Source organism: Marmota flaviventris, chromosome 13 (assembly GCF_047511675.1).
Source record: "Marmota flaviventris isolate mMarFla1 chromosome 13, mMarFla1.hap1, whole genome shotgun sequence".
NCBI classification, from domain to species: Eukaryota; Metazoa; Chordata; class Mammalia; order Rodentia; family Sciuridae; genus Marmota; species Marmota flaviventris.
In genome coordinates, this window is record NC_092510.1 from 100,766,597 (window position 1) to 100,784,025 (window position 17,429).

The following is a 17,429-nucleotide window of genomic DNA, read 5'->3' on the forward strand; positions in this document are numbered from 1 at the left end:
AGGCCCTGGAAGAGCCGATAAATGCTAAGAATGTCCAACTGAGGTCAGAGACCAGTGGGGCTAACTGCAGGCCCCGGGAAGGAAAGTGAGGATGGTCAGGAGGGAGGTGTTGATGGGCGTCCCGAGAGTGTCGTGCCTCAGCGTTGTGGCAGCCCTGCTCAGGCTGACTTAAGCCCTTGCAATAAACCTCACACTTCCCCTGCCCTGGAAACGTCAGGCCTTGATGAAAAAACCCAGCACCTTTTAAATTGCAGTTTGGCTCCACGGCTAGAGAGGAAAGGAGTCATCGATCCCATTCACACTCCCGTGTTAAAAGTGGGAGGCAGACTGAGCGGGTAGGGGCTGAGTCTCTGGGCTCAGAAGCCACACAGACAGGCTCCAGGTCCCACCCTACCTCATGGCTGCCTCTGTGTCAGCATCTGCAGGTCGGTGCCATCACAGAGCAGTGACTGCCGTTGTGCACCCAGAGCGCTTGCCCAGCTGGGCGGAGCTGGAAGAGCGTGGCACAATGGCAGAATCTGGGTTGGATGAGGCCCTGGCATCTGCTCCCAGAGACGAGTTGTTATCAGACTTGCTGTGCCTAGCGTCCTCTGAGGACAGGGCTCTAGCAGACTCCAGGACCCCACCTGGGACCTTGATGTAGCAGGTCTGTAATAGCCACCAAACCTGCGCCTTGGGCAAGCAGCTCCCCAGCTCCCTAGGTCAAGGTCAGCTCCACTCTCATAGCTGTGTCTGAAGTATTTATGGGGGTGGGGGTGGGGGGTGCTCTCCCATTGCTGTGCAGCACCGTGGGGCCTTGGAGAGGAAACGGGCTGTTGGCCTGGGCTCCGTCTGCTATTCAGCCCTCGCTAGTGAACTTCTGTCTCTGTCTGCTTGGGCAGCATGGCTTCAACAGCAACGAGTAAAGTCTGGAGGCCAGAAGTCCAAGGTCGAGGTGCCTGCATGGTTGGTTGTGATGAGAGACCTGTTCCCGGCCTGCAGCTGGCTGCCCTGTCCTCACTTGGGGGAGAGGGAGAGGAAAGGAGCCCGCTGGTGTCTCCTCTGATGAGGGCACTTAGCCCATCTTGCCCTCATGACCTCATCCGAACCTGACCACCTTTCCAAGCCCCAACCCAGTGCCATCACTGTGGGGGTGAGGGCTTTCATGTATGATTTTTGGGGGACACAACTCAGTCCATAGCAACGTCTTTCTTAAGTTCAGTCCAAGTCGGCCTCTTTCTACCTCCTACCTCCTGGTTGTGCTTTTGGCCTCTGGAACCCTATAGAATCACTGCCTTACAAATCCCTGAAGTCAGACTGTTTCTCCATAAGTGCCGGGTTCTTGACTGCACCTCAGGGCAGAGTTCTGGGTGTCAGAAGGTGGAGCACGGCCTGGCTGTCACAGCAGGCAGATCCAACGCCATGACCCCGGCCAGTCAGTGCTGCACTCTCCACCTTTACCCACAGGCATGAAGATCTGTCCATTGAATTGCATTTCCACATATTTTTAAAGAAAATTTTGAACATGTGCATGAAAGCCGCCTGAATCATTTAATATAAGACTGGATGTGGAAATTCCCTGCTGAGGGCAGCGAAGCTCTAGCTGAATGTGTGCATCATGAACAGCAAACACAGTGGCAGTCAGCAGGTCTTGAAAGCCTGCTCTGGATGCTAGGCACCCTGTCAGGGACTCGGAAATGATCCTTGGGGTAGGCAGAATGATCCTCTCTTTGCTAGTGAGAAACTGAGGTTCCAGGTCACACAGCTGGAAAGTGATAGGGCCAAGATTGGAATTTGCATTTGTCCAACTCAAAAACCTGTGTTCCTAATCTTCAGGTGCTAGTGCCATCCCTCTACTGTGGAAAAGACCAAGTTGTCATGATGGGATGTGCTTCTCCGTGTCCTATGTGGCAAAAAGGAGCAACAGTTAGAATCTGTGTGATTTAGGGACCTGAGGGTCTCTACACTTGCTTAAGTAGCTACTAAATATCTTATTTCACATATGTACAATGTATTGGGTGCCTTCAAATCCCTTGGAAGGAGACAGGGTACAAACAACTGAAGAAAATAAAACACCTCTTCCACTTAGAGGTTAAGCTGAGCAAAGCAGATCAAGAGGATCTTCCAGATGCTTGGATCTCAGATGCATTTCTAAGGGCTCTGTTGTTTTATCCCAGACTCCTAACCCATCCATCCATCCGTCCATCTGTCCACCCATCCATCCGTCCGTCGATCCATTCATCCATCCGTCCACCCATCCATCCATCTATCCATCTATCCATCCATCCATCCATCCGTCCATCCATCCATCCGTCCGTCCATCCATTCATCCATCCGTCCACCCATCCATCCATCTATCCATCTATCCATCCATCTATCTTCCTATCTATTCATCTATCCATCCTTTCATCTACCCATCCATCTATCTGTCCATCCATCCATCCATCCATCCATCCATCCTTTCAATTGTCTATCCATCCATCTGGGCTTCCATGCATCCAACCTTTCATCTATCTATCTATCCATTGTTCCATCTGCCCATCCACCCACCCACCCACTCACCTACCCACTATCCATCTATCCATCCCTCCATCGGACTGTCTATTCATCTTTCCATCCATTTGTCCATCCATTTGTCTATCCATTCATCCCTCAAGACCCATAGAGATCTCCTGTCTGTGACATTTTCCCCAGAACAGTGTCCAGAAAACATCCCTGACATCTTTCGTTTCACTGAGGACATTTTATTGTACTGTTCCTACTTGTGACTGATGGGGTCGGCCTCATCAACCACAGAAAGGCTCCGTTCCCACCTAAAAGATACCAGAAACATTCTTGCTGATCATTATTCCATAAGAGAAAGGGGAAGAATGACACCAGCCCCAGCGCAGTGCGCCCCGCCCCCACGGGCTGACACCAGACACCCGAGTGGGCCCTGCTGCTCGGCAGTGGTTCAGGAGTCCTGCGCGGCCTGCGTGAATAAGTGATGAGGCACTGAGGGGCACTGTGCGAAAGGCGCGGCAAAGGATACCATTTGCAATCGAGCACAAAATCAAAGACTCGGCCAGCTGAGGAACTGTGTGCCACCTGTGGAAGCAGAGTCAGGTGAATTTCCAGAGAAAGTAATCAAGGCCTTCCCACCATCCAAATTCAGCAGCAAAATTTGGAGCTCTGGAGTTGGAAGCTCACCAGGGATCTGGTGTCTCCTGCAGCCCAGTGCTTCATGGGAACAAGCAGTGGAGGTCTCTGAGGGTTGGCTGGTGCTCCTGCTTCCCCAGCAGACCCTTCCCACGGCTCGGGCCTGTGTGAGCTGGGGAGAGACTGATATACAGATATGTAGACCGCCCTGAGATCTGGCAAGCCCCAGCTAATTATCATGTGTGCCGTGGCTACTTGGTATATTACTTGATATATTATCAAGTAGCCACGGCACGCATGATGCAGAGAACTGACATGTGAAGCCGACAGCGCCTGGCACTGGGGGGCCTGCTCTCTGGCTCGCACACGGAGGATCTGCACAGAGGGACCCGTGCACTTGCAGGCACTGCCCTTTGGGAGGTCCACCAGGACTGGAGGTTGGCATCTGTATGTTCAGCTTCTCTTCCTGGGACACGGTAGGGCTCTTGCCCACACACCATCCACACCACAGCCCCCAGTGGGGGACACTAACCAGACAACCCAGATGGCTGGGGCTGTCGCCTTCACAGAGACTCCTCGGAAGGGTCTCCGTGAATGTGTCTCCTTCACTAACTCCTTAGCTCTCACTTGAGCTTAAAGGAAAAGAAAGCCCTGCTCTCCACGGAGATCAGCGTTTACCGTGACCGTCCACGTCCTTCATTCTAAGTGGAGTGGGCACCCCGCTGGAACACGCCCCTCAGCCAGACTCTCGGGGCCCCTCCCAGAAGAACAGAGTGGAGCAGACTCCCCTCACCAGGGCATGAGAAGAGAGGGACCCCCTTCCTGGCAGCCCAGCTTGTCACTCTGTCTGTTGACAACCCCCATTGACAACAGGCCCGCTGCCGCTGTGGAGCTCACTCGTCTCCCATTCACTCCTTGCTCAGACAGTTTTTGAAAGGCGAAAAGTCTGGAAAACACACACTGCCACCCCCGGCCCCTCACACAGAGGGAGAGGGGCATGGCCCGGCTGAGCGGGGCTGCCGAGCCTCCTCACCTGGCCCCGTGGTGCACCGCCTCCAATTAAATCAAAATGGTTTGTTTTTAATGGTCTTTTACACTGACAAGTGGGCGATCATTTTGGGCCCACTAGCTGTCAGGGAACCGAGGCAAATCCTCCGTTGATAATGCCCAATGCTTCCAATTAGGAGCCGCGGCCGCTCCTGGCGCGCTAACGATTCCCCAGCCACCCCCCAGGCCCCTCTGGCGCGGCTGTTTCTTCTGCCTCCTCCGCCGCAAATTACTGACACAAAACGGAAGGCCCCTCGCCTCCTCCGCCACGCCAGGCCCGGGCCCTGTTGGGTTTAATGAGCCGATGGAAGTTTCGTGGCTCCGGCGCTAAATTCTTTTCTTGTTTGACAGCTGCTCGGCTAAGGCGAGTGTTGACCTTATAAAAGATTTAGTGTTTCTCATTATTTTCTGTCAAGCTTCACAAGTGATGGCTGGGCCGGTATCATTTGCATCCTGGGGTGTGCGCAAAGACAGGGGCTCCGGGGTGGAGACGGGAGTGGGGACTGGGAAGGGGTCTTTCTCTCCTGGTGTTCATCTGGCCTCGGCCGGCAGCTCCCAGCGCCACATTCTTCCTGGGATGAGTGTTTCAAAGAGAAGTCAAGGTGCAAGGCCCAGATGATGGTGATCCGGAGGCTCCGAATGGAGCCCTGGTCGGGGCGCAGCAGAGAGCCCAAGCGCACCCTGAGCTTCGTCACCTCTAGAGCCTGGGGGACCATGGTCCGGCCAGGACAGGTGCTGGGCACAAGGAGCATGCCAGCTAGATTGGAGAGAGGATGGCATTAGGGCGGAGATTTCATGGGGTGCCCACACTTTCCTTATAGGCCCAGCTAAAGCTGCCACTGGCAAGCCGACCCCACCCCCCCCCCCCGCCGACTCTGCACCCCAAACAAGGATGGAATGGTTTTAAAAAGCCGAACCATTTAAAGAAAAATAAATGGCGCATATGACTCTCCCTTGAGATTGACGACGGGAGCATTTGTTAGGGCTTATTCTGTTCCGGCACCCATGCCAAATTGGGGCTTCTCTCTCACTAACAAGGCTCCAGGGAGCCCCAGCTGGTGCCTTTGTCAGCCCCCTGCCGGCCTCCCCGTCTCTCTCCTGAAGCTCTCTGCTCTCCCTTGGCTGCTGCCTACCCACTGGCCATACCAGGTGCAGGTGACCTGAGGCTGCCTAGAGAGAGAGGCGGGATCTGTATTCATCATTGCTCCCATGGAAGGCTGTTTTCATCTCTTAAAGCAAAACCATGGCACTCTCTCTCCCTGCCCTGTGCCCATGGCAGACCTTGTTAATCAATCACCACATATTTTTTCATGAGCCTAGACTCAGCCTTGGAACATTTTGTATCAGAATGTGGCCATCGAGCACGGCCAGAGCACACTCTGTCTCTGGCCCAAGATGTTTATATAAAAGGAAATAAAACACAACACACTAAAGTAAAACAGATAAATTGGACTTCACCACAGTTCAAAACTTCCATGCTCTCAATGACACCATGAAGAAAGTAGAAAGAAAGCCTGCAGAATGGGAAAAAGGACTTGCAGATCTTAGGTCTGATAGAAAACTCGCACTCATGGATATATAAGTTATCTTACAACTCAGTAATAAATATAAGTCAGTTAATTTCAAAATGTACAAATGATCTGAATAGACATTCCAAAGATGATAAAGAAGCTGCCAATAAATACATGACAAGGTGCTCAGCAGTATCAGTCACCAGGGAACACCCATCAACACCACGGGAGCGCTGTGCACGCGAGGACAGCTGCAGGGAAGACCGCGGTACCCCGGGCTGGCAAGGTCGCAGAAACCGGAGCTCTCCTGTGTTGCTGGTGGAAGTAAGAACCCAGACAACCACTTTGAAGCCACTCTGGCAGTTCCCCAAGGCCAGGAAGAGCCCCCTACGGCCCAGCAATTCTACTCCCAGGTACCCACTCAGGATAAGTGAAAACACACCCACAGGAAAGCTCATCCACGGCGAACCTCGCGGCCCTGTTCATAATGGCACAAAACAGAAATGACTCACGACCATCTGCAGATAGAGGGATAAAGAAACGTGGTCTTCGTACAACCAGATACTATGGGGCCATAGAAAGGAACGAGGTGCCAATCCACACCACAAGCTGGAGGAACCCTGAAAACATTTGCTAGGTGAGAGAAGCCCGTCGCAGATGGCCACGATGCTGGACTCCGTGTACATGGGAAGTAGACTGGTGACGACTAGGGCTGCTGGAGGGGGAGCGGAGTGACTGTCAATGGCAGGAGATTTCTTTGGGGGGTCATGAAAAAATGCTAACTTAGGTTGTGGTTGTGGTCGTACAAACGATGAATATACTGGAATCTTGGTTTATGGTATATGCATTATATGTTAATCAAGATGTTAACAAGAAAAGTCAGGTCACTTGAAAAATCACCAGAGCTCATGGCCACCCAGGCCCTGTCTTTGGAGGCTGCAACAGGGTCACGATTGACCACTGTGATGTGGCTGCACATGATGGGGGGTTCTGGTGTGCCCTCGGCTCCCCACAATCCCTTCTGCCTCTCCATTACCTGGGCCTGTCCAACTCAGAAGCCAGAGCAGCAGCGGGTGCGCCCCCAGGTGCGTGGAATTCCAGGGGCAGCCTGCCTGGTGTTAGCCACCCGCGTGAAGCAGCACTTGCACCAAGCTTGCTGATGTCCACACTGCTGACGGCCCTGGGAATGACTGAAGGGCAATGGGATGATTTCTGGAAACAGCAAATTAAGTCCCATCTTCAAAGACACCAATTCCCATGTCTTCTTCTGCCCCAGTTAAGTCAGTGAACACAGACCTGGCTCTTGTTCATGCTTTGCTGTTTAGTAGCTGGGCCTCCCTGGGCTGGTGTCTTGACCTTCCTGTGCTTTAGTCACCTGTTCTGAGACATGAAGGTGGGCCCCCTTTGGCCCCAGCATCAGAGGGTGTTGCTCCCCTCTCCCCGACACAGCTGACCCAGGTGGGCACAGGTGTGGTTTCAGAGCCAACCCTCAGCCTTGTGGGGAGACAGGAAGTTTGTTTTCACAGCCTGGGTTTGGATGTTCTTTGAAGTCACAGCATGTGTCAGCAGGGAGGGTCAGACTCTGTGTCCTTGCTCCATCTATTTTTGGACCACAGAGAAATTAGAGCCAGTAGCAGAATAACAATTTCGGGGACCAGATGTCTCAGGAGAGATTGTTACCCTCATTAATTACTTAGACTACAACCTGCTACATCAGAACTGAGGACCCAGTCTGCTCTCCAAAGAGGCCTTGCATGGATCTGTGTTCTGCTGGGGCCTCTGACCTCCAGCTGCCCCGAACTTGACAGAAATTACTGACCTGGGACTGATCCATAATTTCCAAGTGCCTCTCATTAGAGGAGACAGCCTCTCAATCTTTTTGCAGCAAAATTTCTCTCCCAGTCACCTGAGCAGTTGTCACTTAAAAAAAACTAAACTAAAATCTCTGTGGCTGTCATTTTTTTTCCCCCTAAGCTCTTTGGCAGATTTATTTCTTACTTAAAAAAAAAAAAAGAAAGAAAAAGAAAAAAACTCTGGGTATTTCCTCTCCAAGACTTTCTTTGGCTTCCTCGGTCCCCAGACCTGTCTGAGGAAGGCTTGGTGTTGGGGGACCATCGCGTGACTAATGAGAGGGGACCGAGAGTCAGCTGGCCCCGCGTGGGGTGGGGTCAGAGGCCTGGACTCTAACAGGCACCGCAGGAGAGCCCGTCGGCCTGTGAACCTGCACACGGTGGGTTTGGGCCCTCCTGGCCATTGTGTGTGACCCTCACACCTTGTCTCTGGCAGACACAAGGCCTGACCCCGTGAGGAGGCTCCAGGGCAGACCCACTGGGCCCTCCTCTGGGAGCCCACGGCTGTGGCCAGAAGTCCCCACCTGTAGCAGAGGCCTCGAGCTTCAGGAAGAGAAGGTGAAATGCATCTCACCTGTTAGCAAGCAGCCCAGAGCTGCCCACCCTGGCAAAGCCCCTGCCTCGGGCAAGGGGAGGATGGCGCTGCCCGCCCCCAGCGTGAGCTCCGGGTCCTGGGTGTTTTCCTGGGCGTTGGGGTTGGGAGGAGCCATCAGGAAAGTGAACTCTGTCTTCGGCTGGAGGGGGATGCCAGCCTCCAGCTAGTGAAACCCAGCACACAGAGTCAGCTGTGGGGGGCCGGGCGGGGCTTCCTCCTGCTCCGCGCCACCTGCTCGTAGTCGGGACCCCCACCTGTTTTCCTGTCAGCAAGAGGGTCAGGCCGTGGCCCTCAGCTCAGCCCCTCCCTCCCAGACGCCAGGCCAGGCACCACCCTGTGCCTGCCTTTCTGTCTAAGGAGGCCCCTGCAGGGGCTGCCCACATAGGAAGTGTCCCACGAGGCACCCGAGGCACCCGTGGCCTCCTGCTTCCAATCCATGTGACTTCTATAACTCTATTTTCACACACACTTGTGTTTTTGAGACTTGTGATTGTTCAGATAAACCTGGAGCAACACGGAACCCTGGACAGAACCCTGCCCACCGCAGCTGCTGGCCACCCTGGCTTAGCAGGCCCTGGCAATGGCCACTGTGACTGAGGAGCTGAAGTTGGCATGTGGGGCTCCCATGCTGAATGGAGCCTCCCCGGTGTGTCTGGTCCAGCTGCCCAGTGTCCCCTGTCCGGGCTCACTGCCCTCTTTACCCCCACTGTGGGCCTCCCTCTCTACTGACCCTCTCTCCAGGACCCGTCAAGCCACTTTCCCCTTCCCCATCCTTCCAGGCTGCGTTCAAGCCCCGCCTGACCTCCTGAGGTCAGGTGAACATCCCTTCACTCGTTTGCCCACCCATCGGCCTTATGGAAACACCTCTCTGATGCCGGGCCCTGAGCCAGGTGCTGGGGGTCCTCCCAGAGCAGGCAGGAGCTGACTCTGCCTCACAGAACTCCAGGGCTGCATGTGCTCACTTGAGCCCCATCTCCAGTGAGTTAAGACCACAAGATCCCAGTGCAGATGGGATTCATCCACATCCGAGACCCAGGTGGCATGCTTCCTGCCTCCCCGACCCGTCGGCTCAGTGCCGCTGAGAAGGAAGCCGGGCGATGCCTGCGGTCCGTCACTGAGGGCAGCCTCCCACACCCCAACGCCACTCTCCTGGCTGGGGACGTGGATGAATGAAGTGAGGTCCTGGGCTCAATCCCCAGCACACACAGGAAAAAGCCAGGCTGCTCCCCTCTCTGCCTCCCCTTGCTCCCCCGCCCCCCACCCACTTGCTTTCAGTTCCCTGAATCTGCCCACTTCCTCCCACTCGGGGCTTTGGTTGGTCCCCACTGCCTGGGACGCCCCCAACCCCGTCCTCCACCCTCCCTGGAGGCCTTGCCTGCCCCACAGACTTCCATTTCCCCACCCAGGGTCTATTTGGTAGCTGTTTCCTAAAGGACTTTCAACAACAGTGCACTTGAGGACATCTTGCGTGACTTCGCATGGGCCACCATTTTCTCTCTGGTCTGTCTCCGGGGCACTGCGCGGTGGAGGTGCTCTGTCCCTCGGTGTGCCATGCTCCCGCTCCAACAGGACCGGCGCCTTCCAGTCAGGTAGGGCACCGCCTGCTGGGGCTGTGGCATCACCTCGTATTTACCTCCCTTGGCCTCAGAGGCAGGCAGCTTCACTCGGCAAGCCTGTCTCCTGCCAGAGCCGTTACAATTTCTTAGCTCCAGGCGGAGACAGCCCGCAGATGGCTTAATTTAGCAGCATCTCGGAAGGAATTCCTTACTCCAGCTCTTCATCTTTGGACTCCGGGGGCCGGGGGTCATGACCACACCGGGGCTCCAGGCCTGATTTGTGCTGAGGCTCCTCACGTGTGGCTGAGCTGCTCTTTTCAGAGGGAGAGTGTGCGCAAGGGACGGAGCCATGACCTCGCTGCCTGTGGCTTCCCCGACTCCATCAAGGAGCACCTTAAGAGGCAGGCCAGCCTAGTGCCAAAGAGCTCAGGCCTGGCGTCCTGCACCCTGGTTCAGTCTGTGAAACCCAGGGCAGGTGATGGAGACTTCCAGGGCCTCTGTTGCCCATCTGCCAAACAGAGCCAGGGGTGGTGCCACCGTCGTCAGGAGGTCCCAAGGCTGGTGTGAGATAGACAGGCCATAGCCTGGTGCCCGGCACATCTGTACTGACGCTGCATGGCTGTGACAAGGAGTAGCTGCAGGTGCCCGTTCTGGGCCTCTGAGGCCACTTTTGCAGCAGCACCTGCCGGAGGATGCTTTCTGAGGGCTGGACTGTCCCTCTCCACAGACGACTGGTTTGGGTTTGGGATTTGGGGATTCCATGGCTGCAGCATCCCCTTTCCTCTCCCAAGGGCCCACCCGCAGAGGCTTTTGCTTGAGTAGGCTTCCAGGAGAGCCCCCAGTCTGGCTGCTGAGTGAGTGCAGGGCCGTTAGGGGGCTGCATTTCCCCCCAGAAGTTTCCTAACAAATTGCCATGAACTTTGGTAGCTTAAAACAACTTACTCTCACAGTTTGGAGGACAGAAGTTTAAAGCCGGGATGTGGGCAGGCCTATACCCACTCTGAGGGTTCCAGGGCTGCCTCCTTCAGCCTCGGGAGGCTCCTGGGCCAAGGCCCTGCACCCCCGGGCTCCACCTTCACCTGACCTCCTCTGTGTCTTCTGTCTCTTCAAAGACCCTTGTCCCCTTAGTAACCCAGAATGATCTCATCCTGAGATCCTTCACTTAATACATCTGCAAAGAGCTTCTTTCCAAATAAGGTCACATTTGTCCATTGTAGGGACATTGGTCAACCCAGTCTGAAGGCCAAGGAGAGCTGTGGGGGCCGGGGGGTAGCAGAGACAAGGATCACAAAGGGCTGGGACACATGGGAGCATGGAGAGGAAAGTGGTTGCGGGGGTGGGGGGGGGGGCGCTGCTCAATGGGGATCAAGTTTCAGTTATGCAAAATGAACAAGTTCTGGGGCTCTGGGTGACGTTGAGCCTGTAATCAACAACAGTGTGCGTATACATTGTGCATCTGAAATTTGCTAAGAAGGTAAATTTCATGTTAATATTCTTACCAAAAGAATGGAACTTCAAAAGATAACTCTTCTTACCAAAAAACAAAAACCAACATGGTAAAGGAGACTTGGGGCAGCAATGAACATTTGCATTGCCCTGGCTACGGGACGGTCTCCCAGGGACTTGCGCATGTCCACACTCCAACGACACACCGTGACGGGCACAGCTTGTATGTCAAATATACCCCAATAAGGCTGTTAAAGTTTTTACAATTTTCACATTTATTTATTTTTGATACTAGGGATTGAATCTAGGGATCCTTTACCACTGAGCTACATCCAAAGCCCCTTTTTTTAATCTTTTATTTTGAGACAGGGTCTTGCTAAGTTGCTGAGGCTGGCCTAGAACTTGCAATACTGAGTCACGGGGACTTTAGAAGTGCGTCACCATGCCCAGCTACTAAAAGTATTTTAGGGGCTGGTGTTGTAGCTCAGTGGTTGAGCACCTACCTCGCACGTGTGAGGCACTGGGTTCAATCCTCAGCACCACATAAAAATAAATAAAGATATTGTGTCCATCTACAACTGAAAAAAAAAATTTTTTTAAGTTTTTTAAAGATGGGGCTGGGGTTGTGGCTCAGTGGTAGAGTGCTCACCTAGCATGCACAAGGCACTGAGTTCGATCCTCAGCACCACATATATTTAAAATAAAGATATTGTGTCCACCTAAAACTTAAGAATAAATATTTTTAAAAAAAGTTTTTTATTTTATTTTTTTTTAAAGAGAGAGTGAGAGCGTGCACGCGCGAAAGAGAGAGAGAGAGAGAGAATTTTCTTTTAATATTTATTTTTTAGTTTTCGGCGGACACAACATCTTTGTTGGTATGTGGTGCTGAGGATCAAACCCGGGCCGCACGCATGCCAGGCGAGCGAGCTACCGCTTGAGCCACATCCCCAGCCCTAAAAAAGTTTTTTAAAGAAAAAATTATTTTGACAATGACAATGTAACAGAATTGGAAATTATTTTGACATAATGTTAAGTTTTTTATAAAACCATATGTAAGTTGTCACATAATTTATTTAGTTAGTTTTGCGGTACTGGGGACTGAAGTCAGAGTGCTCCACCCTGAGCAGGTGGACATCAGGTGTCTGGGGAAGAGCCTGCCCTGGTGGACTCTTAAGTTTTGGGGTTGGGCTCTTCTGAAGCTTGAGACCAGGGCTGAGGCCAGAATGCTGCCGTAGGGGTCCATACAGGGACTTGCAAAGGCCACAAACCTGAAACAGCCTGCACTTTTTTGGACATAAGGACTTGTGGGCACCTTCTTTTTTTTTTCCAGAAGAAGTGGGGTCCACATAGGATAGGGAGTGAAGAGCAAGGTCACTCCAGGAATAGCCAGATCTACTCACCACCATCTGATTCCGTGGGTTCCCAACAAGCTCCCATGACCCCACCTCCTTTCCACCCGTGGTCAAGGAACAGGGAGCACCCCAGACAGCACCAGCAGTAGCTGCTGCAGAATGTTCTGGAAAGAACTCAAAACTCCCTCAAGAAGAAACCAAAAGACTCTAGAGGAGGGGGAGAAGGCTAACAGAGTTTTTCTACCACCAATTTCCTGTGGGGCAACCTTGAACCAAACCCTGCTCTGAGCCTCCGTTCTTGTCGGTAGACCAGCGCACGTGATCCCACTCAGGCTCTGCTTTGCACAGAGCACAGAGACTTCCCTCTACAAGTTCTGTCTTCTCCCTGTTCATATTTCTTTCTCACTTTGTCATGTTAAGGCTGCTGGCTAGACGTAGGCCGAGCTGGCCACCCCTAAGGGAGCCAAGGGTGCCCTGGATGCTTGACGAGAACCTGTAGCTGCTGGGACACGGCTCCTGCTTTATCCTGCAGCCACCACGGGCTCTCAGCTGCCCTGCAAATCCAAAGGGAACCACCTGGCTGGCCCTCCACCCAGCCACCATGTCCCCCAGTGAACCCTTGGGAACTTGAGCCCTGCTGAGCCTCGGCCAGCAGGGGTACTTCCCCTGTGCCTGGGGAGCCCCTGCACCTCCTTGGAGCCCACCCACCCCTTAAGCACCTCTTCTCCAGGGACGCCTCCCTGGCTCCAAGGCCTGGTCTTGCCACTGCGGTGGATGCCCTCTCTCCCTGTGCTGGACTCTCAGCCCCTGAGGGTGGGCCGGGTCTCCCTCACCTGCGGCTGTATGTCCCAATCCTGGTGTGGAGCCGTGCTCAACAGACAGGAGTGCGTGGAGGGGCGAGGGAGGGGACAATGAGAGGACGCCTAAGCGGACAGCAAACCCACCCCCTTTCTCCTCTGCCTCCTTTGGGTCATCCTGGGCAGAAATGCCACTTAGGGGGTGTTGTGCTCAGTTAATGGGTGGGATCTCCGACACTAGGAGGTGAGGCTGCCCAGTGGACAACTGGCGGGCGGCAGGAGGGGTTCTCACCCGGCACCCTCCCTCCTTCCCTTCCCTCCTGCCTTTTAGTACCTTCCTCAGCCTCCAAGCAGCTGGGCTCACAGGGGTGCTCCATCATGCCCAGCTGGCTGCGCTTCTCGAGAGGAGAGGGCAGGCCAAGGACGGCGGCTAACTGGTGCTGGGGATGGGGCAAGCTAGGCCAGGTCTACCACTGTCACACCCCAGCCCCTGATGGCATGAAGTCTCAACTGCAGAGGTTGCCACTTTTTGGATCTGTCTCCATGGAGTGTCCCCCCCCCCCAACGGCAAGGTGATACTCTTGTACTCTGACCCTGAAGCCATCAATGGCAGGGCCCTGATCACACAGGCAGGAGGGGAGTGAGACCGCATTCCTGGGAGGGACAGCTTTTAATGGTGGGAAATCAGCATGTGAAGGACAACACTGCTGCTAGGTCCCATCGCACGGTGGCTCCAGTCATGGGTGACATTGACTCTGCATCATCTTCCCCAGCCGCGAGGGGGACCTGAGACGCTGCGGTCCTCTCCCCTCGGGTCTCCTGCTCCTTGCCTTCCCTCAGCGCACTGCCCGGGTGTCTTCCCAGGAGCAGGGTGGACCAGTGGAGGAGGGGAGCGACCCAAATGAGGCTCCCCCTCTGCTCTTCCCCTCTGTATGCAGGTGGGTCGCCATCTTGACACGTTCCCCACCGAGGCTGATCGCCAGAGAGCACTCAAAGCCCAGCGAGAAGAATACGCAGTGCGCCAGGGGACCCTGCGCCTGGGCAACTACACCCACCCCTAGGCCCTCGCCTGCCCGGGGAAGCCCGTCGCAGTGGAGACCCCCGGAGGACTCAGCTCTCTGGCCAACCCCAGCGCGACCCTCCTCCCCGTCTGCAGTTTCTGCTGTGCGAAGACCCAGTCAGGCCTTAGCTTGATATTTTTGGCAAGGCCCTCCCTTTAGGTTAGCCAATACCAGTCCTACCTACCCCAGTGGCCCTCGACCTGGGGACTCCTCCTCCTCAGGCTCACCCTGCTTCTCTGCAAGCTCTCCCCTGACCCCATGAACCCCAATTACAAGGCAGTTTTTAAAAATCCCAGCTAAGGGTCGATCCTAGGACTCTGCCCATTAGGCATCAAGAACCACCTGTGTTTCCTGCAGAAAGCATGACAGTGACGTCCTTTGAAAGCTCTCATTTCATATTCCAAACATGAGTTTTAATTGCTCTTTTTGGGATGCCTAGTGTCTCGCCACAGCAGAATAATCTCTCTGGGACCCCTGACAGCAGGCAGAGCTGATGGTTCATTACTTGGACAGCCCCCACCCCTCAGCTCAGGGCCCCGTCAATCAGTCAGGCCAGGCTAGGCTTCCCACCAAGCCTGCCTGGGGTGTGGACCCCTCCCTAGAAGGAGAGAGGCTGCCAGGCCAGTGGGACTTCTCAGGCAAACTTCTGGGTGCTTCTTAACTCAATTTTCTGCAGGTTCTTTGGCTTCTTCTCACAAATTATATGCTGATCTGTTTTAAATTTAAAGGCTGTCTGTCCTCTCTCTCCCTCAAGTCCCCGTGTGTAAGCCAATAAAGCCTGAAGCAGTGAGCCACCGATATGAGACTCACCCGGAGTCAGTGTGGCTGCCTGAGACCCTCCAAGGTTCACTAACCTCCAAGACATACCCCGCACCCGTCCCGAGTCAGGCAAGACTTGGAGCTTTACACTCCCTTTCTACCCTGGGGGCTCCCAAACGCCGATATTCACCTGGACTTCTCCCCGGAGTCCTAGACTCTCCACCCGGCTGCCCACCTGCCACCTGCATGTGGCGCCTGGCATTCCGCTCTAACCCAAACAGAAGACTCCATCTTCCCGCCAAGCCCACCTCCTCGTCTGCCTCTCCCGTGTCATGAGACCCGTCCACCCAGCTGCTGCGGCCCAAACTGCACCATTCTGTTCCCTGACGCCTGAGCCACCAGAAGCCTGTCACCACGACCTGCCCAACCCTACCCTGGGCCAGCCGCGGCTTTCCGCCTCACTGCACCAGCTGGAGGCAGCACCCTGGTCCTCTCTCTGGAGGATCCCAGCCACCTCCCTGCTTCCTGGCCCACGGCGCAGTCCCCAGCCCCTTGGCACTCAGGGACTTCCATCACTCCTGAGAAAGCCACAATCTGCTGGCAGGAGAGCCACGGCCCACCCCTCGGGCTCCCCTCCCACCGTGGCCACTGGCTCACGCCTGCCTTGGCTCCGGCGCTTTGTGCTCCTTTTTCTCTCTGCCTGCAGGCCTGAGCCCCAACTGTCACCTGCCTCCTGCTTGTCATTCAGAGCTTAGCTGCACCCCTCCTCAAAGGCCTTTCTCAGAAGAGCCCCAGGTGAATTCCACAGCCTGTTTTATTCTCTGCAGAGCCGTGACCTGCTCCTCTTTCCCTCTAGGAGGGAAGCACTGACCCTCCACCCACACCGCAGCCCACCAGAAGCCAGTTCACACAGATGCCCCTGCCTCAGCAGGGCCTGATGGACCCCACCCACCCATGAGCCTGGACCCCTTCCTCAGCACCATGGAGACAACATCCTCACTCATTTCACAGTCCTGGGGTGGAACCCAGGGGTGCTCTACCCCAAGCTACAATCCCAGTCCTTTTTTATTTTGAGACAGGTTCTCACTAAATCGCCCAGGCTGGCCTTAAACTCTTGATCCTCCTGCTTCCTGAGTTGCTGGGATCCCAGGTGTGCACTACCATGCCTGGCACACCCTCACTCATTTGGCCCAAGCTGCCCTTGACTCACTGAGCAACCAAGTCTGGCAGAGGAGAGCCCAGGCAGTACCATGCCACCACTGTCAAGAGCACGGGCTCAGCTCCACCAAATACTTTCTGCAGGACCTTGAGCAAGACACCTATCCTCTGTGCCTTATCTGTGAGCTCGACTGTCATAGGACATTTCCTCAAGGTACATTAGATAACGATGGCTTTAAATAAAATATATAATGTGATTAGCACAGAGTCTGGCACTTTTAAGCTACAAGTAAATACAACTTTTAATTTCTTTTTACCAAAGCACACTGGGAAGGCGCAGGCACCAGAGTCCTGTGGGTGACAGGGGGCAAGGGCAGGATGTTCAGAGGGACAGGTTGCTCTGAAATTCCCTGCGGCCGGGGGTGGGGGGGTTGGGGGACACATCAGGGGACAGAAGTTTGCCAAAGGACCCAGAATTGAACTCGCTGCTCCAAAGGGTGAGGCCAGCCCCTCCCTGGCCACAAGAGATGACCACCTGCAAGTGGCCCTGTCAGGCCTGCTTTTCCAAGGCCTGCCAAGCACAGGCTCAGCCCCCAGCGCTCCAGGACTCTCGCTGGTTTATCCCACCACTTGCTGCGGCAGAGGCCCACCGCGCGCTCTCGGAGTGCACAGCCCAGGCCCTCCCGCCAGGCCCCCAGCGCTCTCTCCCGAGAGCCTCTCGGCTCCTTGTCCTACAGCGCCACCCGCTGGCGTGCTTGAGTCAGCGACAGCAGAGGTTCCTGATCTTTCCGCCGGGCGTCCCTCTCTCCCCCCAGGGCTTGGTTCTTCCCTCATTGTTAATTTCTGAACCCACACAAAGCCCCAGGTCTGACCCACACTCTTGGGTAGTACCCCGTATCTTCAGCGGAGCCCCTGTCCTCACTTGAACCAGGCTTGGGGGCGGAGGTGCAACTACCTGCCCTTCTGAACCGGGCTAGTCCGGAAGGTTCCAGCTTGAGGGGCCTTGGGCTTCATCCTATTGACCTCCTCCTCCACCACCACCCCAATTTCACAGACTCTCTCGAAAGGGAGTGTGCTCGAGGGAGGCTGACACGTTGCCACAGGCCAGGGACAACCACTGTGTGTTCCAGTCTGTCCCCCCAGTCTCCTCTAAAGATGCACAAATGTGGGGAGGGCTTGG

General features: G+C 54.9%; 1 protein-coding gene across 2 annotated transcripts in view; it reads left to right on the plus strand.

Annotated features, from left to right (window-relative positions):
- Cfap77 (cilia and flagella associated protein 77) overlaps window positions 1–14,332 on the plus strand; it is a 119,942-nt gene extending 105,610 nt beyond the window's left edge. For both annotated transcript variants that reach the window (XM_027945412.2, XM_027945421.3), the window contains one exon: window positions 14,210–14,332. In XM_027945412.2, the coding sequence (XP_027801213.1) occupies window positions 14,210–14,332 (123 nt within the window). The remainder of the gene's footprint in view (window positions 1–14,209) is intronic.
- Window positions 14,333–17,429: the final 3,097 nt, after the last annotated feature.